Below are 26738 nucleotides of genomic sequence, written 5' to 3'. Positions count from 1 at the left end.
AGGGCATCCTTGACTGGTTCCTGTTCTCAAGGCAGAATGCTTTCAGACTCTCTCCATTTGGGATGATGTTGGCTGTTGGCTTTGTATAAATGCCCTTTATTATATTGAGGAATTTCCCTTCTGTTCCTATTTTGCTGAAAGTTTTTATCATGAGTGGGTGTTGGACTTTGTCAAATGACTTTTCTACATCAATCGATAAGATCATGTGGTTCTTGTTTTTTGTTTTATTTATGTGATGGATTACATTGAGTGTTTCTCTAATGTTCAACAATCCTTGCATACCTGGTATGAATCCCACTTGGCCATGGTGAATTATTTTTTGATATGTTGTTGAATTCTACTGGCTAGAATTTTGTTGAGGATTTTTGTGTCTAAGTTCATGCAGATTATTGGTCTGTAATTCCCCAATCCCGTCCCCCACCCGCCCGTGGTGTCTTTACTTGCTTTTGTATCAGGGTTATGCTGCCTTCATAGAATGAGTGGGTGTATTCCACTCTTTTTTATGCTCTGAAATACCTTTAGTAGTAGTGGTGTTAACTCTTCTCTGAGAGTTTGGTAGAATTCTCCAGTGAAGCTGTCAGGGCCACTGCTTTTTTTTAGTTGGGAGTTTTTAAATTAACTTTTCAATCTCTTCTTTGTTACTGGTTCATTTAGTTGTTCTACCTGTTTTTGTTAAGTTTAGGTAGGTAGTATGTTTCTAGAAATTTGTCCATTTCGTCTAGATTTTTAAAAATTTGTTAGAGTGCAATTTTTCATAGTATTCTGTTATGATTCTTTTAGCTTCCGTTTGGTCTGCTGTGGTATCATACATCTCATCTCTTATTTGGGTTATCTGCTTCCTCTCCTGTTTTTCTGTTGTCAGTTTGACCAGTGGTTTATTGATTTTGTTGACCTTTTCAAAGAACCAGCTTTTGGTCTTGTTAACTCTTTCAATTTTTTTCTATTCTCTATTTCATTTAATTTTGCTCTAATTTTTATTATTTGCTTTCTTCTAGTGCCCCAAGGGTTCTTTTGCTGTTCTCTATTTGTTCCAGTTGTAGGATTCATGTTCTGATTTTGGCCCTTTCTTCTTTTTGGATATATGCAGTTATTGTTATATGCTGACCTCTGAGCACTGCTTTTGCTGTGTTGCAAAGGTTCTGGTATGATGTGTTTTCTTCTTTGTTTCTATGAAATTTCTTTATTCCATCTTTAATTTATTGTATAACCCAGTAGTTTTTGAGCAAGGGGTTGTCAGTTTCCATGTGTTTGATTTTTTTTCCTTGTTTTTTCTGTTATCGATTTCTACTTCTATGGCTTTATGATCAGAAAAGATGCTTTGTAATGTTTTGCATTGTGTTAAGGCTTGCTTTATGGCCTAATATGTGGTCTAGTCTGGAGAATGTTCCATGTGCGTTGGAAAAGAAAGTATACTTGGCTCCTGTTGGGTGGAGTGTTCTCTATGTCTAGGAGGTCTAGTTGGTTGATTGTGGCATTTAGATCTTACGTGTCTTTATTGAGCTTCTTTCTGGATGTTCTGTCTTTCACCAAAAGTGGTATGCTGAAGTCTCCTACTACTATTGTGGAGCTGTCTATCTCTCTTATCAATGCTGTTAGAGTTTGTTTTATGTATTTTGGAGCCCTGTCATTGGATGTGTAAATACCTATTATGGTTATGTCCTCCTGGTGTACTGACCTTTTAATCATTATATAGTGTCCTTCCTTATCCTTTGTGGTGGATTTTACTTTAAAGTCTATCTTCTCAAAAATTAATACTCCTGCTCCTGCTTTTTTGATTGTTCTTTGCTTGATGTATTTTTTTTTTCTCCATCCTTTGAGTTTTCGTTTGTTGATGTCTTTAAGTCTAAGGTGTGTCTCTGGTAGGCAGCATATAGACAGATGTGTTTTTTTATCCATTCTGCCACTGTCTCTTTATTGGTGCATTCGGTCCATTTATATTTAGTGTAATTATTGATAGGTGTGAGTTTAGTGTGCCTTTTTTTTTTTTTTGTATTTTTTTGAGTTTCTTTGTTGCACTTAATTTTCTGTGCTGAGTTTTTCTTTATATATTTTCTTTTCCTCTTTTTCATTGTTGTTGATTTTTTATTTGCTGAGTATGTTTTTCTTGTTTTTTTATTTTGATGGGTAGGATTGTTAGCTTCCTTTGTGGTTACCTTAATATTTACCCCTATTTTTCCAAGTTTAAACCAGTCTTTTATTTCTTTATATTGCTTTGACTTCCTCTCCATGTGAAAGACCTAGGACTACGTTTTTTAATCTCTCTTTTTTGTTTTAATGTTGTCATCTTTTACATAATGAGGTCTCTGTTTTCCTGTTTTGAGCATTTTAGCTTTGATTTATTTTGAGATTTCCCCATCTGAGTTGATATCTGGTTGTTCTGTCCTGTGTTCTAGTCTTTGGTTGTTATCCGATGTTACTGATTTTCTAACCAGCGGACTCCCTTTACTATTTCTTGTAATTCTGGCTTGGTTTTTGCAAATTCCTGAAACTTCTGTTTATCTGGAAATGTCCTAATTTTGCCTTCATATTTCAGAGAGAGTTTTGCTGGATATATGATTCTTGGCTGGCAACTGTTTTTCCTTCAAGGCTTTATGTATGTCATTCCATTGCCTTCTTGCCTGCATGGTTTCTGTTGAGTAGCCTGAGCTTAGTCTTATTGACTCTCCTTTGTAGGTGACTTTTCGTTTACCCCTAGCTGCTTTTAAAATTCTCTATCTTTGGTTTTGGCAAGTTTGATTATAATGTCTTGGTGGCTTTCTTTTGGAGTCTACCTTGTGTGGGGTTTGATAAGCATCTTGGATAGATATCTTCTTTTCTTTCACGATATTAGGGAAGTTTTCTGCCAACAAATCTTTAACAAGTCTCTCTGTATTTTCTGTTCTCGTAGTCCAATCACTCTTGGGTTATTACTCTTAATAGAGTCCCATATAATTTTTAGGTTTTCTTCTTTTTTCTAAATTCTTTTATTTGATTTTTCCTCAAATATACTGATGTCAAGTGCTTTATCTTCAGTCTCACTAATTCTGACTTCCATTGCCTCAACTCTGCTCTTAAGACTTTCCATTGTCTAATTTTGAACATTTATCATTAATCTTCTGGATTTCTGTTTGCTGTCTATGGATTCTTGCAACCTATTAAATTTGTCATTATGCTCTTCTCTAATCTTCTTAAGTTCCTCTATTGCTTCGTCTGTGTGCTCCTTCGCCTGTTCTGCATTTTGCCTGATCTCCTTCCTGATCTCTTGAAGAGTTCTGTATATTAGTCTTTTGTATTCTACCTCTGGTAATTCCAGAAAGTTCTCTTCAACTGGAAGATTTCTTGATTATTTTCAGAGCATGCTGAAGTCATCATGGTCTGCCTCTTTATGTTACTTGATATTGACTGTTGTCTCCGTGCCATCAGTAATTTATTGTATTTATTTATTTTATGTTTGCTTACTGTGTCCTAGCTTCTTGTTTTGTTTTGTTTTGATATGCCCAAACTGGCTGCTCAAGTGAACTAGTTTGATTATTGGTGCTTTGAAACCCTATAATCCTCTCACCAAGTGATTAGAGCTGTTACTAGGTGTGTGAGCCCACGAGTCCTTTCATTTTCTTGTATGGATTCAGCTCAGGTGTCCAGGTAGTTGGTCACCAAGTGTGTGGTGCAGGCTCTCACCTACAGTCCTAGACAAGCAGGGGTGATTGGTGTAGGTACAGGTATCTGGCTGCAGTAGGGGTCACATGGTGAGCAAGGCCAAGGGCTGACAACCGATACTGAGTATCCGTGAGGAAAGCGTGTCCCTGTTCCCTAGAATGCATAGGTGGGTGGGTTTTGCAGCCAGACTATGGGCATCCAATGCTGTTGGCTGTAAGTACTGGGAGGCCCCACTTATTCTTGGACCCCTGTCATGGGTGGCTAGGTGGCATGGGTGGGGCCACCAGTCCTCAGGCCCTTGATGTGGGTGAGTGAGGACCCTGATTAATAGGCAGAGAGGTTTGAAATGTCATAAACCTGCATCTCCACCATACAGCTAAAGTTAGACTTCAGGTATATACCCTGTTGTACTGTGCTAATGAGGGCCTAGACTGTTGAAATGCACCCATACAGGTCTATGCAGGGGTGAAAGGCATTCAAAGTCCTTGGACCCCTTTTGCCTGTGCCTAGGTAAAGGAGTTTGGCTTAGGGGAGCCTGCAGATTATTTTTTCCCTGTTTGTTAATTTGTTCCCTCTCCAAGGCTGGGAGACAGGCTCAGGACATGTGACCAGTCTGTCTTCTGGTCCAGGGGATGTAGCTGGCTGGGACCCAGTGCAGAGCGGAAAGGTTGCAGGTCAGTGGGAGAGTGGTTTTTTCCAAAGGGGCATTTTTCGATCTGTGCGGTAGGTTAGACGCATGTACTTATCTTTTGCTGATTAAGTGCTGGTTTTTGCTGATTCTGGAGGCCTGAGTAGACTCTCTGCCATTCAGTCTTTCCCACTGTAGAAAACGTGTCCTGAATGCCACTGCTTGCCTCACTGCACTTGTGCCAGTGGATCCGGCCTGTGTGGTGCCGGTTTCTGCAGGGTCAGGTCTGGCAACTCCTCGCTGTTTCTGAACTGTCTCTCCCTCTCCCTGTTGCTGAGTCCAATTCCTCAACTTTGCCTTTGATGTTCAGGACACCTAGATTATCATATACAATCAATTTACTTTTTTTTTTTTTGGGGTCTTTGTTGTAAGAGGGACCACAGGAAGTGTCTGACTACTCTGCCATCTTTGCCCTGCCTCTTCTATCTTTGTTCTTAAAAGCTATGTTCACTGAGTTTGAAATTCTACCTTGAGAGTTTTTTCCCCCCTTCCAGTACCTAAAGATGTTCTCCATGTCTTCTCACCTGCATTATTTCTGACAAGAATTTGAAGTCACCCTTATGTTTGTTGCTCTGTGTGTAATTTGTTTTTCCTTTGGCTACTTTTAAGATTTTTTTTTTATCACTGGTTTTGAACAATTTGATTAAGATGTGCCTTGGAGTAGTTTTCATGTTGTGCTTGGAGTTCTCTGACCTTTGAGATCTGTGGGATTATAATTTTCATCAAATTTGAAAAATTATTGGCCATTATTTGTTTATTTTTTTCTGGACCTGTCTCCCCTTACTTTGGTGAATATAATTCTATGTATATTAAGTTTATTGAAGTTGACCCACGGTTTACTGATCCTCTTCCCATTTTTAAAAATTCTTTTTTTTTCCTGTGTTTTATTTTGGAAAGTTTCCACTGGCAGATCTTCCAGTTCACGAATCTTTTTTTCTGCCACTGATCCCATCCCATTTATTTTTCATCTGTACATTGTACTTTTTATCTCTAGAAGTTCAATCTGGGTTTAATATTTTTATTTTTTAACATTCCATTCCTCTTCTTAACTTTTTGAGTATCTGGAGTACGTACAGTTAAAATAACTATTTTAGTGTCCCTGTCTTAACATCTGTACCAATTCTGGTTCAGTTTTGAATTACTGATTTTTCTTATTACTGTGAATAATATTTACCTGCTTCCTTGTATGCCTGGTAATTTTCGATTGTATGTTAGACAATGTAAATGTGACCTTGTTGGTTGCTCAATAATTGTGTATTTCTGTGAATACTCTTGAGCTTTGTTTTGAGATACAGTCAAGTTATCTGGAAAGTTTGATGCTTTTAGGTCTTACTTTCAAGATTTGCTAGGTGGGACCAGAACAGTGCTCTCATGAAGTACTAGGTTTTCAGTCTGGCTGGTGGAAACAGGCACTATTCCTAGCACGGTGTGAGCATCAAGCACCGTTTCCCTCTAATCCTTTCAGTTGGTTCTTTCTCTGGCTTTTGGAAGTTTCCTAACATGCATAGGATGATCAGTACTCAGCTACACATTCTAAGAAGGCTCTTCGGATTTCCAAAGTTATCTCTGTGGAGTTCTTTCCTCTCTGGTATTCTGTCCCGTGAACTTTAGCCACCTTTGTCTCCTCAGACTCTCAGCTCCATTTCCTCAACTCAAGGAGTTCATTGGGCTTTGCCTCAGTTCCCCTTCCTTGTGTCATGGCCTGGAAACTATCTCAAGATAGTGAGCTGAGGAAATCATAGGGCTAACCTTGTTTTTCTCACATATCGCACTCAGGGATCTGGCTCCTGTTACTCCATCCTTGCTAAAATTAGAATCTCTATTCCTAAGACTCATAATTTGTGTTTTTTTTTCTCTTTCTCTCTTTAAATCAGGTTTATTTAGCAATAGTTTACCTACTGTAAAATTTACCCTTAGTGTACAGTTTGACTGAATTTGACAAAGGTACACAGTCATATAACAGCACCAAAATCAACTTATTAAGAAAAAAAATTACCACCTCAAAAAGTTCCTTTCTGCCCCTTTGCAGTCAATTTTCTCCCTGACCCTCTGCACCTGGCAACCCTAATCTGACTTTTGTGCCTATAGTTTTGCCTTATCCAGGGTACCATATAAAAGGATTCATACAGTATGCAGCCCTTTGTCTGGTCCCTTTACTCAGTAAAATATACCTGAGATCCACTCATGTTGTTCCATGTATAAACAGTCTATTCCTTTCCATTGCTGAATAACATCACACTGCACGGATATATTATAACTTGCCCATACATTCTCCAGTTGTTAGACAACTCAGTTGTTTACAATTCTCCATGATGATGGGCAAAGCAGTTTTAAACATTTGTATGCAGGTCCCTGGGAGGACATACATTTTCATTTCTCTTGAGTTAATACCAGAAAAGGAATTGCTGGGTCATATGGTAAGACCATTTCCAACCGTGCAAAAAACTGCACAAAGTGGTTCTGTCATTCCAAATTTCCAACAATATACAGGCTTCAAGTTGTCCTGGTCCTTGCCAGCACTTGGTACCACCAGCCTATCTATCTCTTCTTTTGGTAATCGTCTTGCTAATGGTTTATCAAAAAAAAATTTTTTTTTTAAAGAATCAGTTTTTAACTTGGTTGACTTTCCCAAGTGCTTGACCATTTTCTATTTTATTCATTTGCTCTTTTATTTTTATTATTCTCTTTCTTCTATTTTGGGTTTAATTTTCTCTTTAATATTTGCTATATTATACATATTTCTATATTTTTAAATAATAGATTTTTACACTTTTCCTCTTTTCTACTATAAACATTTATTGCTAAGCACTGGTTTAGTTGCAGCCAACAAAATTTGATTAACAATTCATTTAAAATATTGTCTCATATTCCTTGTTGTTTCTTCTCTTATTTACAAGTGTGTTATTTAATTTAGAAATACGTGGGAATTTTCTGGATAACTTATTGATTTCTAACTTAATTCCATTATTATGAGAACATACTCTATGTGACTGCAGACATTTAATACTCATTGAGACTTAGTTTACAGCCTAACATTTGATCTTAGGGAATGTTTTGTGTATAGTTGGGAAAATGTCAATTCTACAGATATTGGGTATAGCGTTTTTTAAACGTCAGTTACATCAAGTTCGGTCATAGTATTGTTCAAATCTACATTGACTTTTTTCTTTTTATTTATTTTATCAATCACTGAGAAAGTGGTGCTAAAATCTCATACTATAATTGTGAGTTTGTTTCTTTCCTATTTCAGTTCTTTCAGTTTTTTCTCCATGTATTTTGAGGCTCAGTTTTTGGGTGCAAATGCATTTACGATTTTTATGCTTTATTAAATTAATTCTTTCATCAAATGTACCTCTTTGTCTTTGGCAATACTCCTTTATTTCTAGTATTTTTGTTACTAATAAACCACACCAGACTTCTTATGCTTAGAGTTTGCATGGTATATATTTTCCTATCAATTTACTTTTAACCTGTCAGTATCTTTAAAGTGCATTTCTTGCAAACAGCTGATGGTTGGGTCTTTTTTATTCCGTTTCATAATCTGTGCCTTTTAATTGCAGTGTTTAGTTAATTTACTCTTAATGTAATTATATAATTGGCTATTCGTTTTTCATTTGTCCCTTTTGTTCTTCCTAACCTACCTTTTATTTTGGTAAACAGAATATTTTTAGTAGTGCATTTCATCTCTTCTACTTTCTTTGTGTTAATTTTTTGGTGGTTACTGTACAGATTACAATTTGCATGATTTATAATAGTCCATCATTCCACCGTATTCTGGGTCTCATCATTTTGATGAGCACTCAGTGTCATTTTTATTACTATTCCCCTGTAGATAATGTACATTTTTTTCTCTACTGCTTAAAGAATGTCTTTTAGATTTGGCTTTCAGCATTCTTCTTGGTGTTCACTGAGATTCTTGAATCCATAGGTTGGTATCTTTTAACAACCTTGGCTATTATGTTTTCAAATTGTTCTTCTGTCCCATTCTCTCTCTCCTCCTTCTTCTGGGACACCTATTACATGTATGTTAGACTACCTATTTCAGATACTCTGTTCCATTTTATTTTCACTCTGTGTTTTAGTTTAGATAATTTCTTTTAATCTGACTTCAAGCTACTCATTGATCCTTTTTTTTTTTCTGTGTTCAGTCTGCTATTAAGCCACATAAGAGGAACTTTTTTTTTTCTAATACTGTAGCTTTCATTCCTAGCATATCCTTTGATTCTTTTTAGAGTTTCCATTTCTCTGCTGGTATCCCTCATTTCTTCATGCATATTTTCTACCTTTTCAACTAGATCTTTTAAGATATTAATTAGTTATTTTAAAGTCCTTGTCTGATAATTCACGGGAGAAAGATGTGGAAGTCTGCTTCTAAAGATGTATACAGCCTTGGAAACCCTAGGGAGCCATTTTACGCTGTCACATACGGTTGCTCTGAGTCGAAATCCACTTGACGGCAATGGGTTTGGGTTTTTTTTTTTTTTTTTGTCTGATAATTCCAGCATATCTATACTACCGATTATTTCTTTGCATGACATATGTCATATTTTCTTGCTATTTTGCATGTCTTTTAATCTTGATTGTATAGCAAACAATGTCTTTAAAAGAATAGACTGAAAAGGATACACTCTTTCCCCTGTCAGGTTGCTGGTTTGGGGTCTGAGTAAGTCTATTCTGTAGTAGAGTGTGGTCTGGGTTTTGCTGCTGTTTTAGTCAGATTCAGTTCCATGTTGGCAGGATCAGAACTATATCTGAGCACTGATGAAACTATGAGTATCTTTTTATGTTTTACATACTAGAGACCAGCTTTCAAAACAGTGGGAGAGCTCTTTCTGCTTTATCGTTCATCTATCAGCTGTTTGGGTGACTGGAATGTTCTCTTTTCTCTCCAGTATCACATCAGTATCACGCCAGCTTTCTCCACCCTGCTGCTCTACCCCAAGCCTTGCAAATCAAATATAATGCAGAGAGGACCTCAGAGAGATTTGGCTCAGTTCTCCTCTTCCACTCCCTGTGTAGCGTACTTGGTAATCTGTAGAACAGCTCTGTAGCATCAATCTAGCCACTGTCCCTGGCTGCACAACCCCAGGTCCTCCAACCCTCTTGGCAATTCTGAGACCTACATTTTAATAAATTATTTTTATTGAAATTGATTGCCAAAAGAAGTTTCTGTTGCTTATAAATTAGAATGCTGACATACTGGGTAATTGAGAATATAAGGTTCATGATCTCAAATTTTAATTCTCATTATCTTGAACAATATATATCAGCAAGAGAAGATGTAAAAGTTTTAACTGAATGTGATTAATTCTCTAGAGCATAAAAAGTTCCTGGCAGCCCCTTATTTACTTTTACTTCCTTCAGCTAAAAGCAGTGCAGAGGGAAAAAAAAGTGAATTGAGAGTTCAAATTAATGAAAGATTTATTATAACTATTAATTTTACTTTGATAATTACTTGAGATTTATACTGCCCTCTGAGCCTTCCTCCTTTTTCTTTTCAACACCAATGACTCTACTTCTCATATCAGGGTGGCTGTATTTCTTTTTCATTGTGTGAATTTCAAGATACAAGGTTGACTATGACTGTCACTATTGATTTAACTCCACACAGCTATTTATAATAAAGCTTTCCTATCAGAAAAATTGGTTATTATTTTTCTATATAATAAAGACCAAAGTTTCTGTATGAGGTTGCTTTAAGAATTTTTCCTAACAATTGAAGTATCTTTTGGAAAACAGAAAACTTCATTTTTCCCCCTTTCTTCCTCTGCTGAATAGAAGGATGATAATTTTTCTCTTAAAATGAACTAAATTTCTAAATCAAATACCATCAAAAACCTGTCAGCTTGTATTTCTGACAACATTAATTGTGGCTGTGGGCAGTACCTTCTTTAGCAGAGGTTAAAAAACAAGCGACACTGCTTAACAGTGCTAAGAGAAATTGATGTTAAGTCTATTTAAACACTTACGTCATAAATTGATCTTTCTAATGTTCACTTTTATCATAAATTCAACAAATTGAAACTGCTTTAAAATTAAAGTCATTTTTATGGCTAAAGATTCTGGAAAGTGTCATTCCTGAATATGACAAGTGGTTTATACTTCCAAATTTCTTTCTTCTGCAGAGCGTCTACAACATAACTATATTTTATGTAAATTCAAAGTTATCCATATTTCATTTTATGAATCCATTCCTTTAGCATAGAGCTCTGCCACAGGAGCTCAAAGGGACAATGCAAAAAAAATTATTGCAGGAAATTCCTCTTTTAAAATGGCAAATGGGTTAAAAAAAATCATTCAATTTCAAAGATACACTAGCTGAAAGAACAGCATGACAAAAATTAAGATTGTCCCAAATTTATATTTGTGTATTTTTATGATTCGCCACATCTGACAGTTTGTCGTACTGTGGTGGCTTGTGTGTTGATGTGATGCTGGAAGTTATGCCACTGGTATTTCAAATAACAGCACAGCCACCCATGGTGGACAGGTTTCAGCAGAGCTTCCAGACTAAGACTGGCTAGGAAAAAGGACCTGGCAGTCTACTTCTGAAAAAATTGGCCAGTGAAAACCGTTACGAATAGCAGCACAACACTGTCTAATACAGTGTCGGAAGTGAGCCCCTCACGTTGGAAGGCACTCAAAATACAACCGGGGAAGAGGTGCCTCCTCAAAGTAGAGTCAACCTTAATGATGTGGATGGAGTCAAGCTTTCGAGACCTTCATCTGCTAACATGGTGTGATTCAAAATGAGAAGAAACAATTGCAAACATCCGTTAATACTCAGAAAGCAGAATGTACGAAGTATGAGTCTAGGAAAATTGGAAGTCAGCAAAAATGAATTAGAATGCATAAAGACTGATATTTTAGGCATTGGAAGGCTGAAATGAACAGGCATTGGACATTACGAATCAGATAATCATAGGTCTACTATATCAGGAATGAAAAACTGAAGAGAAATGGCATTGCATTATTGTCAAAAAGAACATCTCAAGATCCATCCTGAAATACAACGCTGTCAGTGATAGTGTATGCCTACGAGGAAGACGAGTTAATACGACTATTATTCAAATTTATGTAACAACCACTAACGCCAAAGATAAGGAAATTGAAGATTTTTACCAACTTCTGCAGTTTGAAATCGATCAAACGTGCAACCAAATGCATCGATAATTATTGGTGATTGGAATGCAAAAGCTGGAAATGGAGAAGGATCTGTAGTTGGAAAATATGACCTTGGTGACAGAAAAAAACACCAGAGGCTGCATGATAGAATTTTGCAAGATCAATGTCTTATCCATTGCAAACACCTTTTTTTTTTTTTAAACAACATAAGTGGCAACCATACACGTGGACCTCACTGGATAGAAAACACAAGAATCAAGTAGACTACCTCTGTGTAAGACACGATGGAAAAGCTTAGTATCATCAGCCAGAACAAGGCCAAGGGCCAGCTGTGGAACAGACCATCAATGGATCCTATGAAAGCTGAAGTGAAAAAGAAAAAAATTAAAATAAAGCCACAGGAACCAAAATATGACCTTGAGTATATACCACCTGAATTTGGAGATCATTTCAAGAACAGATTTGATGCACTGAGCATTAATGACTAAAGAGCAGATGAGTTGTGGGATGACATCAAGGACATCATACACGAAGAAGCCAAGAGGTCATAAAAAGGCAGGGAAGAAAGAAAAGACCAAAATGGATGGGGAGATTCTGAAACTTGCTCTTGAACGTATGATAGCTAAAGCAAAAGGAAGAAATAATGAAGTAGAAGAGCTGACTAGAAGATTTCAAGGGACGGCTCTAGAAGACAAAATAAAGTGCTATAAAGAAATGTCCAAAGACCTGGAGTTAGAAAACCAAAAGGGAAGAATATCCTTGGCATTCTTAAGCTAAAGGAACTGAAGAAAAAATTCAAGGCTCGAGTTGCAATACTGAAGAATTCTATGGGCAAAATATTGAATGACGCAGGAAGTGTCAAAAGAAGACAGAAGGGATACACAGAGTCACTGTGTCAAAAAAAATTTGGTTTATGTTCAAACATTTCAGGAGGCAGCATATGATCAGGAACTAATGGTACTGAAGAAAGAAATCCAAGCTGTACTGAAAAAAAAAGAAAAGGCACTGGCAAAAAACAAGCCTTCAGGAACTGACAGAATCAACTGAGATGTTTCAACAAATGGATGCAGCACTAGAGGTACTCACTCATGTATGTTGAGAAATTTGGAAGACAGCTACCTAGCCAACCAACTAGAAGAGATCCAAATTTGTGCCCATTTCAAAAAAAGGTGATCCAACAGAATGTGGAAATTATCAAACAGTATTATGAATACCACACACAAGTAAAATTTTGCTGAAAATAATTCAAAAAACGGTTGCAGCAGTACATCAACAGGGAACTGCCAGAAATTCAAGCAGGATTCAGAAGAGGACACAGAACAAGGGATATCATTGCTGACTTCAGATAGATCTTGGCTAAAAGCAGAGAACATGAGAAAGATGTTTACCTGTGTTTTACTGACTATGCAAAAGCATTTGACTGTTTAGATCATAAGAAATTATGCATAACATTGCAAAGAATGGGAATTCCAGAAACACTTAATTGTGCTCGTGAGGAAGCTGTACATAGACCAAGAGGCAGTACTTCAAACAGAATAAGGGGATATTGTGTGGTTTAAAATCAGGAAAAATATGTGTAAGGGCTGTATCCTTTCACCGTACTTATTCAATCTGTATGCTGAGCAAATATTCCGAGAAGCTGGACTATATGAAGAAATACGCGGCATCAGGACCGATGGAAGACTTATTAACAACCTGCAATACGCAGATGATACAACCTTGCTTACTGAAAGTGAAAAGGACTTGAAACACTTACTGACGAAGATCAAAGACCACAGCCTTCAGTATAGATTACACCTCAACATAACGAAAACAAAAATCCTCACAACCAGACCAATAAGCACCATCATGATAAATGGATTGTCAAGGATTTCATCTTACTTGGATTCATAATCAACACTCACGGAAGCAGCAGTCAAGAAATCAAAGAACGTATTGCATTGGGTAAATATGCTGCAAAACAGTTCTTAAAAGTGTTGAAAAGCAAAGATGTCATCTTGAGGACTAACGTGTGCCTGACCCAAGTCATGATATTTTCAATCGCCTCATATGCACGTGACAGCTGGTCAATGAATAAAGAAGACCAAAGAATTGATGCCTTCAGATTATGGTGTTGGTGAAGAATACTGAATATACTATGGACTGCCAGAAAAACGAACAAATCTGTCTTGGAAGAAGTACAGCCAGAGTGCTCCCTGGAAGCGAGGATGGCGAGACTTCGTCTCATGTACTCTGGATATGTTATTGGGGGGACCAGTTCCTAGAAAGGACATCATGCTTTGTAAGACAGAGGGACATCGAAAAGGAGGAAGACCCTCAACGAAATAGACTGACACAGTGGCTACAACAATGGGGTCAAACACAGTAATGATGTGAGGATTGCGCAGGACCCGGCAGTATTTTCGTTCTGTTGTACATATAGCTTGCTATGAGTCAGAATCGACTTGATGACACCTAACAACAACAGCATTTTTGTGATTATCTCTTAAGATTTCAAATTTTATATCTGTCAATTTGCATATGTGTATATTTCACAATTTTATATTTGTCAATTTCCATGATTGTCTGTTATATTAACAGCACATAAAAGCAGGTATCATAGAGTATTTGTAACACTATTCTGGTGTGCCACCAGGGATTTCATTCCTGCTGTCTTCCCCACACACAGCACAACAATGGCTGAAGAAGGCTCCCAGGAACAACACCCTGCACACACAGACACAAATGTCTTTTGAACTATGCTACGAGGTCAGTAGAAGACTGCATACTGAAACAGCAAGTCTGATTTAAAACGCTGAGGGAAAGGAAGCAGTTAAAATGGAATGCACTGCCGTTCTGCCTGCAAGCAGGTGAATTTTGTATATACTTAGCTTACAAAGCTATTATTTCACTTGGATAATAAATCACAACATAGAATTGGCAATTGGTTACCTGGCAAGGTTATATCAGATTTCATTAATATTGCCCTGCTTAGATTTTATACTGCATTCAGCTTAGAAAGTGATGACTTCTTTTTCTGACAGCCATTTGTACAAACACTGACCTTCATGGTTGAGTTACTTCCCGTAGTCACCACCTGAATCTGACCTTGATTTTGTTACTTCCTCAAAGACCAAACCTGAACCCCCTGCCGTCGAGTCGATTCTGACTTACAGCGACCCTGTAGGACAGAGTAGATCTTCCCCACAGGATTCCCAAGGCTGGACTCTTTACTGAAGCAGATGGCCACATCTTTCTTCCACTGATCCACTGCTGGGTTTGAATAACCAATCTTTCACTTAGCAGCCGAGCGCTTACCCACCATGCCCCCAAGCCTCCCTCTGTTACTTTCTAGGTTTTGTGAATTAGCACAAGTTCAATTAACTTCTCTGGGCCTCAATATCTTCCATTTTAAAATGAAAACTAAAGTTTAATAAGTTGGGGGAAGATCTACCTGGATGCTATCTGGAAGTGAGAGGTCCAATATATTTTTTCAAGAAGGCTTTGGGAGTGTGGGTCTCTTTTCTTAAGGTGCAGGCCCTGAACTTGCGGTTTAAGATGGAAATGCTGTTGGAAGCTTAAGACTTACAAATGATGACACGAAGTTTTAACTGATAGAGATTCACACCACAGGCTCATTCCAGAGAAAATTCAGTTGTCATGTACCTTACTATACGCAGCAACTTGACTCTGATCAAGTAAGTGTACATTTAATTTCTCTAATGTGAACAAGATTAGCAGTTAAATGAATCAAATTTCAGCACTTCCACAAAACTTATTCAGCTTCATGAAGTGACTATGTAAATGTGCGAGACACTGTACTAGACACTGAGGAAGATTCACAAATAAAACTGCATTCCCTAACATAGTTACGAGGTAGAAGGGTCAAAATTATTTTATATAAATAATTGAGCTAGAAAGTGCTGAGAAAGTACAAGAGATGAAATGCTATGGAAATTCAGGGGAAGGCCTTGTAGAGGAAAGAGAATTAATGCTGGATCTTGAAGTAGATTTTTGACATATGGTGGTATCTGTTGTGTCACAAAACAAGATAAAACACTGCATGATCCTGAACCATCCTCACAACTGTTGTTGTGTTTGAACCCACTGTTGCAGTCACTGTGTCAGTCCATCTCACTAAGGGTCTTTTTTGATGATCTTCTACTTTACCAAGCATGATGTCCTTCTCCAGGGAATGGTCCCTCCTGATAACACGTCTAAAGCACGTGAGATGAAGTGTCTCCACCCTTGATTCCAGGAAGCATTCTGGCTGTACTTCTTCTGAGACAGATTTGTTCATTCTTCTGGCAGTCTATGATATATATATACAACATTCTTTGCCAACACCATAATTCAAAGGCATTAATTCTTCTTCAGTCTTCTTTATTCATTGTCTAGCTTTCATATGCATATGAGGTCACTGAAAAGACCATGGCTTGGTCAGGTGCTCCTTGGTCCCCAAAATGACATCTTTGCTTTTCAACACTTTAAACAGGTCTTTTGTAGTAGATCTGCCCAGTGCAATGTGTCATTTGACTTCTTGACTGCTGCTTCCATGGGTGTTGATAGTAGATCCAAGTAAAATGAAATCCTGGACACCCTCAATCTTTTTTTCATTTATCATGATGTTGCTTATTAGTCCAGTTGTGAGAATTTTTGTTTTATGTTGAGGTGTGATCCATACTGAAGGCTGTGGTCTTTCAACTTCATCAGTAAGCATTTCAAGTCCTCTTTACTTTCAGCAAGCAAGGTTGTGTCATCTGCATATCACAGGTTGTTAATAAGTCTTCCTCCAATTCTGATGCCCTGTTTTTCTTCACATAGTCCTGCATCTTGCACTATTTCACAGCATACAGATTGAATAAGTATGGTGAAAGGATACAACCCTGACACACATCTTTCCTGATTTTGAACCACTCAGTATCCCCTTATTCTGTTTGCATGACTGCCTCTTGGTCTATGTACAGGTTCCTCATGAATACAATTAAGTGTTCTAGAATACCCATTTTTCACAATTTTATCCACAGGTTGTAATGATTCACATAGTTGATTGCCTATTTCAGGCAGAGGATAGCTTGAATCAAGGTATTAAGGAGTAAAAGCATGAAATATATACAAAGTAGAGAAAGTAATTTAGTATAAAATATTAGAAAGGGGAGAGCAAGATGCTTGAGACTGGATCACAAAAAGGCCAGAGTGCCATCAATGAAGACAATTTTTGGAAAGTAACAAACGAACCCCTAATTTATATGGAATTAAAAAATTCCATAGATCAGATATGTTTTTAAAAGTGCTCATCACTGTGTCCAATCTGTCAGCAACACGCATGACTTCTGTCCCTGAGGACTTACACTGCACACGAGCACACTGAAGACCTTCAGGTTCTGCAGCAACAAAAATTTGTGAACTGTGCAATCCAGCCTTCCCCAAAGACTAGGGAATCCTTTAAAAAGTGATACCCATTAGCCCTATAAAAACAGTTTTAAACCCTAGAACACCTGGATGAGGCTCCACTTCTTGACTGGATGACATCCTGCCCTTGGCTAACACCAATCTCACTGAGAGAAAAACCCAGCCATTGTTTCCTCAACTACAATACTTACAGTAAAACTGATGTGCACTGAACATGGGTAACAGAGAATCTAATTGAGAGAACAATTCTGTCAAAAAACAATGAATCAACTGAAAATGATATTGCCAATCACCGACTTAACATATACCGGTAAGTCTGGTGTGCTGAGGGAAAACTGTTTAATTTCTTCAATGCTTGTAAGCATTTACGTACAGAATTTTGAAATTTAGGGGATATCTTAGTTTTTATGTGTGTGTGATTTTTTTTAAATCTGGGAATTAATGCTGACTACCTCTGGGTCATATGGGCGCTATGAGTCAGAACTGACGATGGCAACGAGTTTGGCTTTTTGGTTTTTTTATCTCTGGGCAGGTGGAATTATGGGTGTTATCATTTATTTATTGGCTTATTTCTTTTTTGTTTTTTTCCCTCTAAAATAAAAAATATTCCTTTGTTTAAAAAAAAAATTCAATCTGTAAAAAATACAGAAAATTTTTAGGTTATAGTCCTTATTTCTTTGTCTAAACATTTATAAAAGTTCAGTTTTAGTTAATACATTTAAAAAATCTTTATTAGGCACTTACCATGTGCCAAGTCCTGTAGAAATAAAAGAGCAAAAGGTATAGGGTTTCTGCCCTCTAGAGCATAGGTTATGCCTGCTGTTTATTTGATGATATCATCATACATTTTAAATTTTCCAAATTAATAAAAATATTTTTGATGGCCAGCTCCTGTCTCAAAGCTTTTGCGTTTGTTGCCTTTTTCACTTAAATTTTTGCACAGTTCTATCACTTTACTCGGTACTTTGCTAAAATGTCACCTCCTTGACCACCTTTGTCGAAAATTGCCACACCTGTGTCCACGTCACCCTTCATCCTCTTACTAATTTTATCCTTCCCAGGAGCATTTTATTCACTTGCTGAAAAAATTATTTATATGCTTACTGTCCATCCCATCTATTATGGGAACTGTTCACTGAAGACAAGGACTTTGTTTTGAATTCGTTTATGGTAAAATCTGATCTGGACTGACAAGAGTCTACTTAAAGTAGTAACTGGATCATACTTCTGAGCTGTGGGAAGACAAATGCACACTATTACAGGGTGCTGCCCCATAGCTCATTGGGGATGTTACATATTACATGGAAAAGTGCTCTACTACCTTCCAAAAAGCCAAAAAGCCAAAAAAAAAAAAAAAAAAACTTAATTCTGAAACACATCTGACCCCAAGAGTTTTGTTAAGGGATTGCAGACCTGCATTTCCATATCTGAATGTACTTTAATGTAGTTGGTTCACCTCTACCATCAGCACTTTGATATATTCAACAGTTTTCTAATATTAACCATTCAGAAAAGGAGTTAGCTGGCTGAAAGTTGAGGATAAAGCAAACAAGTAGGAAAAAGAATGTACAAAAGTGCTTCGAAATGCTTCAGAGACTGCAAAAGACACCATATGACTGACAATGTTAATTTCTGATTGAATAGTCATCTTGACAGAACTGTTTTCTATAAAAGGAAAGCCTATTAAGTGTATATATATATAAAACAAATCAGTCGAAACCAACTCATGGTGACCCCATGGTGTGTCAAGAGTAGAATTATTGTGCTCTATTTCAGTGGCTGATTTTTCAGAAGCTGTTTACAAGTCTTTTCTTCTGAGATACCTCTGGGTGGACTCAAACCAGTAACCTGTCAATTAGCAGTTGGGTGTGCTAACCATTTGCCGGTGGCATCACTAAGGGGCTGCGAAACGTACCGGGTGACCCTGTCAGAGGAAGTAACACCAAAATGACTGTCTATAAAATTTTGTGCAGTGTTTCAACAGGAAATTTATTATTTTTTATAAAAATATCCCTACAGTTAATTATAACAACAAAAAGATTTTTTGTAAGCCCAGCTTACATGTATCAACATACCTACAGGCACACGCTGTTGTTTTCATTGCAGTGGGTACTTTTATAGTCACTGATTTTGTCCCATTTTCTGGTGTTTTACCTACGATATTGTGGTAATTAATATTTGTGAACCTATGTCGATAACTTTTTTGAGAGTAAAGTAGTAATTAAAGGAAAAGAAGGATGATATATGGGAATTATGATTTAAAGGTAGCATTAGTATGGGAAACATTACTAAGGATTCTGTGTGGTCTGCTATGGGAAGAGGTCCCTGGTGAGGGGTGGGAACCTGAGTTAGTGCACTGGGTGACACCACCCCACTGTCATTTGCTCCATTCAGGGACTCCGTTAAGAATACAGGAATCCATTTATTCAACATTTATACAATACATATGTAGTAAATATTTATAAAGTGGCAGGTACTATTCTAGGTGCTGATGATACAGCAACGAATAAAACATTTGGAAAATCTCTCCCTTTATGGAGCTCACATTTCAGGGGCTTACTGGCAAACCTCTAAGACACTAACTTTGTTCTGGGCTCCATACCAATTTCTTACCCTTGTTTCTCTTTCACTTACATCTTTTGACTTATTCTTAGTGTATTTTATTTTCTACTTAATGTATTCTCTCCTTGTAAACTATCTGAAAACATTTTTAGAGATAGGTGATAGAATAAATGAAAAAGTAATTAAATAGGAAGATAAATATATGTACTGTATTCCTTTTATCTACAAAATTTTTAATTTTGTATAATAAAGTGTTATAGAACTTCTTTTGTCAGCTGTTCTGAAGTGGAGAGGTGCTAATTGTTATTACGATAATATGGAATCTGTTCTATGTTCTTCTCTGTAAATCCCCCAATGACAAAACAGATTTTCTATAGCACCTCAAATTATGGTTGAGAGAAAAAAAAAAAAAAAGAAGAGAAATGTCATGATTGTCAAATGCCTGTCTCTCATGAATTTCTGGTTTATTCTTGAGTGGGGCGTCCCAATTACCTACCAGATGAAGGGAAATGTTACAATATCCTATTGCTAAAATTAATTGAAGAAATAGATTTCTACATTTTCCATTTCTCCTAATGTAACAGAAGGCTAGAAACATTTAAAAAACTAGCTTAAGAAAGAGAAATTCTTCAGGTTATCTCTTAGAAAAAAGAATTAAATTCAATCACAGAACAAAGTTTTTACTGACTCTTGAGCGGAATTTGGTAGTTTCCATTTTTTAAAAAATGGAGCTAATTCAAAGAGAAGAAAAATAGAAGCAAGAAACAGTCAGATAAAAAATTTATCAACTTTTTATAGCTAATTTTTCTGAAGTGACCTCGTCAGACTGGTCATTGTGAGAAGGGGAGGCGGATGTTACTTCCTCTCACATAGTCAACGGCTACCTCACAAGCACCTACATCACTGGGGAGAAGAAAGGTCACCTTCAGCAAGCCTCCTTGGGGATTGTGCCCTGAAAGGGCGGGAAGGGGGAACAGTGGTGACGATGCCCATCAACGGTGTTGTCTAGCTCTCCTTTGCAGCACATGGAGAGCAACTGGTGTCGATAAAGACTGTATTCTTTCAATGTACCATATGAACAAACTAGGCAACTGTGCCCTGGGGTGGCTGGCTCTAGATGAAGTGATGTAAGATCACTCGGGAAAGCTTTCCTTTTCCTTCCTTTCAGACATGCCTAATCTGGCAAAATGACCTTCTCCAGGGATTGGTGTATCTCAAGTTACATGTTAAAAAAGGACACAGATGATGAAGAAGGTAGGAAAGGGGGCTAATGAAGAAAAAGAAAGAAAAGAACATTTTTTAGCCACAGTTTATGTATGGCTAGCTTGCAGGCATTTCCTCACACCCAAGTCACAGAAATACAGTTGTCATTGTTTCTGTATTGCTATTACAGCAGCACATTCCCCAGCCTGCTTAATGGAATTCACTTTTTCCAACAGAAACTATCTTCCATGTATGGGAGACTCACGATTTCTAGGACAAGATTTCTTGCTACAATGAAACACCTATCTAGTATCTAATCTTTCAAAAGCCTGACGGTAGTTGTCTGGACACACTGCTGCTCCTGTGATGACAGTTAAAATGTTCCAGGACAGAATAAGTGCTATGAATGCAACTTATGAATAATGGCTACTGACAAATGCAGATCATAACTAAAAAAATAATGAAACAAGTATTTACCAATCACATGCATTTGATTAAAATATACTCTCTTAAAAGTAGCTAAGCATCAACCAAATAAAACATGCCCAGGAAATGCAAGTCTGAGCTGTATACCTGTCACTTGAAAGTTACTCTCATCGCTGACTCAGGTACTTATATCAATGAAACTCACCTGTAAGCAAATTGCCAGGTTCACTCTACAGCCAAATGAGGTGCTAACGGCCCGTGGGTGGAGGCCCAGGTCTTTAAACAATTTGGAAAAGGATTGTGTGAGTGCTATCCGAGGCCGTTCTTCTGCCACAACTACGCACGTCCGTACACGAGACAAGTCTAGCCCTCTTGCCTAGAAATAGAGAGATAACAAGTCAACCTTCCATATAACTTGGGAGTTCCTTAACTTAGAATCCCACACAAACAACAGAAAACTCAACACAGCTATTCATTTCCAGGGTTCCATGTGCCCATGTCATTAAACTGTTCCAGGATAGCTATGTAAAAATAAATTTACACAAACATTCAAATAATCAAGGACGTCATTAAATATGTATTTTAAATAATAGTAAGAAGCAACAGCAAGAATCTAGATGAGGAAAACCAATATCCTGAAGAAAACAATGAACGGACAGAGTTTGGAAAGAGGAAAAGAAGCATTTGTTTGTATTCCTACAAGCATGTATACACAAGAACACACATCGGAGAGAAGTAAAAAAACAAAAAAAAAGAACTTATTTTTAAAAAACTATAGCAGTAGAAAAGTAAAATTTTTGCACAACTTCATACAGACAACTCTCCGTTTCATATCCTATGAGACTTAGGAGGTCACAGATACATTCTCATGACTGAGCACACCTCAGTTTTTATGGTAAGCACACTATTGGCACATCTCAATTTCTGGACCAAATTAAGTCACCTGAGCCAAACAGCAAAAATCACAGAAGGAACTGAAATGAGTTAGGCACCACACTCTCGGAGGGAAAAGCTGGGACTTCCTGAGTATTGCTGAGGGAAAAAAAGTTAGTGATAAGCATCTCATTTAAACATAAAGGCAAGCAGTGAGCCACGACACCTTCTGAAATGGAAATGAGAAGTATAAAGAGTGTAACTACCCAAACAGAAAACGATCTAGCTCTTTCCACATCTTTCAAGGTGGTACCAGCACAAAGACAACCGACAAGGTTCCCAAATGGCGGAGGTAACGTAAACGTTTTTGTATATAAATACATATACAATTGTATAAATACAATTTCATATAGCTAGCAGTAACTTCAATTCTGGGTAATACAATTATGTATTTACATGTATATGTTTCAAGAGGCAATAGCGTATGGGGTTTCAGAGAGCCAGAGATTCAAAATTTGGTTCCAAAATTTGCAAAATGTGAGAGCTTGGGCAAGTTGCCTAATATTTCTATAGTTTCTTCATCTTTACAATGGAAACAATAATGGTTCCTATTTCAAAGAGTAGTTGTAAAGATTGAACAAATCCATATTTAAAGTGCTTAATTGCTTAAGTACGTTACTATTATCACATTTTGGTTATTTATTACGTATGCTCATAGAGGGAATGTTCATGAACCATACTCAATTCTTCTATGATAAATATAGGTGGACATGACTAACAGTGGTTTATAAATTAATTTTCCTGTATAAATATGTAACTTCAAGTAACAATACATATATTTGTACAGCTTAATACCAAAGTTATCTTGCATTATGTTTTCCTGTTCAGGCTTACTGTATTAAGTCTGAATAGGAAAACAAAAAGCATGAGAGAGAAATATATTGCATCACTATTTGTATGCATATAATGTGTGCACATATATACACACACACATATATATGTCTCACACAAACAAGAATGTATCTACATGTATATCTGTATACACAAGTCGTCAGTCATACATTCAGACATATAAACGTTGACTAATACATTGCAATATAATCACAACAGATTCCATGATTATTCTTGCCTTTACTAACTTATAATTAAGGACTACATAATTTACCATGGAAATACACTATCAGATTGTCCTAGTTTAAATGGAGGGAAATACTATTATTCTCATATAATGGTAACTATTTTTTAAAAAAGAAAACAAAAAACTCTTCATTTTACAATGAATTTTGGTTAGAGTCCAGACCTAAAAATCAGAGTCTTCAAGGAATAAAAAAAAAAGTGGCTAAATTCAAACTTACCAACTTACACACCAACGCCAGAACAAAGTTAATTTCATTAAAGAACTTATGTCACTGAACAAATAAAAAAGAAAATTAGGATCTTTCAAGTAGGCTTAGTAGAATTAGAGACATCAATAAAATATTTTATACTCAGACCTGTTAATTCTATTTTGTGCAAAGGAAAAAAACACGAGTTATAGAACAATGTCGTCATATGAAAATAATCTTGTAAACTTCAGGTGATAGTAGATTATACCTCAGCTTTTGTAAAGCATTATTTTAACTTCACTAAATCATTTTTCTATGCCCTTCCAATAATGTATTTTCATAGAACCTTTGTACCCTGTGCACTGATAGTCTCTAATAGAGTTAACAAATGTCTTCCTCTGGACACTCTAGGAGATTGGGCAGACGGAGCTCCTTACCTTGAGTGATTCTGTTTGTGAGCCCAGCCCCTTGGTGCAAAGTTCCATCACAGAATAGGAGCAAAACGTATCCCGGACTTTATACTGACTCACAGCAAGAAGCCACAAAGCAGGGTTGGTTTCCAGCTCTGAAGGCGGGATCAAAATGGACTGGTGTCCTGAGTACACACTGCGGAGACAGAAGGCTGCTGTCAGGGGAGAGGCAACAAGCCCTAAGGGCAGCCAAGTGTGAATTTAAAATAATGAAGTGTTTCCCAAAACTACATTTTTAATGGTTTTATTCTTTTACTTGTTTACTACTACCAATAAATATTAATAGATGTCATACATTATAATGAAATATCCTAAGTAAATCATCGTCTAAAGTTTAAGTAAATTTTTCTACCTAGGAAAAAAAAAAATCACAGGAAATTGGCGTATTTAATTGCTATATTATGATAGTAACACCAATTCTTTCGTGTGGTCAGTATCATTTTTAAATTTTCAAAATTGAATACGGGAGAAACACACCGGCTAAAAAAAATTTTTTTTTTTTTAAATTACCATGACTCACAAAATCTACTTTAAACTGGACCTTAGGATGGAAAATTATTCTTCAGGTAACGTGACAAAGGGCCTTTGGACCAGTTTCCATTTCTTTCTTTATTTCTCTAGGGCAAAGTTTAATTATTTTTGTCAAAAGGAAATAAAGCAGACATTGACCTTCTCTGTGGCTTTTTCAAGGGGTTTAAGCATTTGAGAACTGGAGACCAGGTGTATAATGGGAGTGGGTACCAGTCAAGTCTTTCCCTTTTGCTTTCACGTGACTTTAGGCTTGCTGAGCCTGCAGAAGCAGAAAGTACTACATTCACTGGCTTTTGCTTTACTGGTACACTTTGCCAAACGAAACAGACAACTTTCTTATAAAATCCATAGTTGTGAATTGGCTTCTGCATTTCTTCCTAGGTTGGTCAAATATATCTAGTCACTTTGGCCTTATTTTTGAAATGGAATATTCTAAACTATTTCCCAAGAAAAAAAATACAATTCTATTGCATTTTGGATTGAGACAAAAATTACAATATTCCAATTATTCGATTATATTTGCTTTCTCAAAACAGTTAATTGTCCCAATTAGAATGCCTTTGTTTTCCAAAAATATAGGATTTTAATCCAATTTACCATTACTGAATATTATGAATGTATAAGAAATAACTGTTTTAAAAGACATAAGAAAATGTTTACTAAAGATTATTAAGAAAAAAGAAAATTATAACCAATTTCATGCTGCAATATCCCAGTTTTATATGCATGTATATTTACTTATAAGACTGTACGCATGCTTAAATATTTATGGATAAAGTCATACCATGTCCAGCATTTGCTTTAAAATATACTTCATTAAAAAGACAACAGGAAAAAAAAGGTAAGGGGTAGATAGAAAAAAACTGGCAAAATATTGATACTCGTTGAAGGTGAAGATGGGTAAGAGTGTTTAAAGAACCACTCTTTACAACCCGTTGTCACTGAGTCAATTTCAACTCATAGTGACCCTACAGAACAGAGTGAAACTGCCCCACAGGGTTTCCAAGGCTGTAATGTTTATGGAAGCTGACTGTCACATCTTTCTCCCATGGAACAGCTGGTGGGTTCAAACTGCTGCCCTTTAGGTTAGCAGCCAAGTGTTTTAACCATTGCACCACCAAGGCTTCCTATTCTTTATATACTTGTATATGTCTGAAAAGGTTGATAATAAAAAATAGTATGCCATGTTAGAAAATACAATCTGAAAGACTATATACCACTATGTGAATACCAAAAACCCATCACTGTCAAGTCAATTCTGACTCATAGCGACCCTATAGGACAGAATAGAACTGCCCCACAGTTTCCAAGGAGCGGCTGGTGGTTAGCTGGTGGTCAGCAGCTGTAGCTCTTAACCATTGTGCAATAGTGGATATTTTGGGGGACCACAGAGTACTATGATTATTAGCAGCATTATTTTCTCCTTTATACGATACTGGAGTTTCTAAAATTTCTATAATGAACATATATCATATGTATTATCAGAAAATAATGTGCCAATAAACATCCACTTATCTCTACTCAGTCATTCCATATATATTTGCCTAGCACTTGCTAGGACCTGGCATTGGGCTGGCTGCTGGCTACAGCAGTGGACAATACAGAGTCTCAGCCCTCATGGGGCCTGTCCCTGGACTTCCTTCAGCTGGACACCCGCCTCCACATAAAAGTCAGGGAAAGCCTGTAATGTCCATGGATCCAGTGAAAATTCTAGGCCAGGAATAAATGTGAGATTTTTAAGGCATAAGAAGGAATCCCAAAGCCTCTGATTTAAAGAAATATCGATTAGCAATAGACTAATCCTCAAACTGTCCCTGAAGGCTATTGTCTCTGTAGATTTCACCAAAACTTCATTGAGACTAATTTTTCGAGATGCTGCAGAAATCGTAATACCACACAGGTATACCTACTCTATGCCTAACAGCAGGGTCAGTAAGGAGAAACCCAAAGATGCAAGGTCTGCGCCATTCAGGGTTAGTAAGGAGAATCCCAAAGAGGCAAGGTCTGTGCCATTCAGGGTCAGTAAGAAGAACCCCAAAGAGGCAGGGTTGTTGCATTCAGCTCCAGGTCATGCTTTCTGGAGGTGATGACCTCATGTCCTCAGGGCTGCCTAGCTGGCCAAGATAGTAGCACAGTCTCTGTAAATGGCCTGGAAAGCGTTTTCTTTTTAAAAAAGATATTAAGAGAAATCTCACCTGCAGAGGCACCAGAGGACAAATCCAAGTCCACAGTAAGGGTCCAAACAGATAGCCACTTCTCTGGAGGGATAAAGCTCACACTGCAACTTAATGGAACGGCAAAAGGCACTGGTGGCTGCATGAGACATCTGTAAGACAACAAGGCCGCTGTTACAATGCCACAGTGTCTAACACCCAGTGCACCTAGATGTCTTTAGGACCTGGGGCAGCTGTGGCCAGGTCTGGGTCATGCTGTGCTAGGAGAGATGGGCTGCTGATGGGCTCATTAGTCTTCCAGCTTTCAATGAGGAAACCACACTCAAAACTTCTT

General features: G+C 37.1%; 1 protein-coding gene across 3 annotated transcripts in view; it reads right to left on the bottom strand.

Moving 5' to 3' along the window:
* Positions 1-26738, bottom strand: part of DIP2C (disco interacting protein 2 homolog C) — a 655995-nt gene that overhangs the window by 87985 nt on the left and 541272 nt on the right. For all 3 annotated transcript variants that reach the window (XM_049881664.1, XM_049881665.1, XM_049881666.1), the window contains 3 exons: positions 26426-26556; positions 23667-23835; positions 21237-21407 (listed from right to left, as the gene is read on the bottom strand). In XM_049881664.1, coding sequence (XP_049737621.1) covers positions 21237-21407; positions 23667-23835; positions 26426-26556 — 471 coding nt within the window. The remainder of the gene's footprint in view (positions 1-21236; positions 21408-23666; positions 23836-26425; positions 26557-26738) is intronic.

Source organism: Elephas maximus, chromosome 4, assembly GCF_024166365.1.
Source record: "Elephas maximus indicus isolate mEleMax1 chromosome 4, mEleMax1 primary haplotype, whole genome shotgun sequence".
In the NCBI taxonomy this organism is placed as follows: Eukaryota; Metazoa; Chordata; class Mammalia; order Proboscidea; family Elephantidae; genus Elephas; species Elephas maximus.
This window is presented reverse-complemented; position numbering and strand designations above follow the sequence as displayed.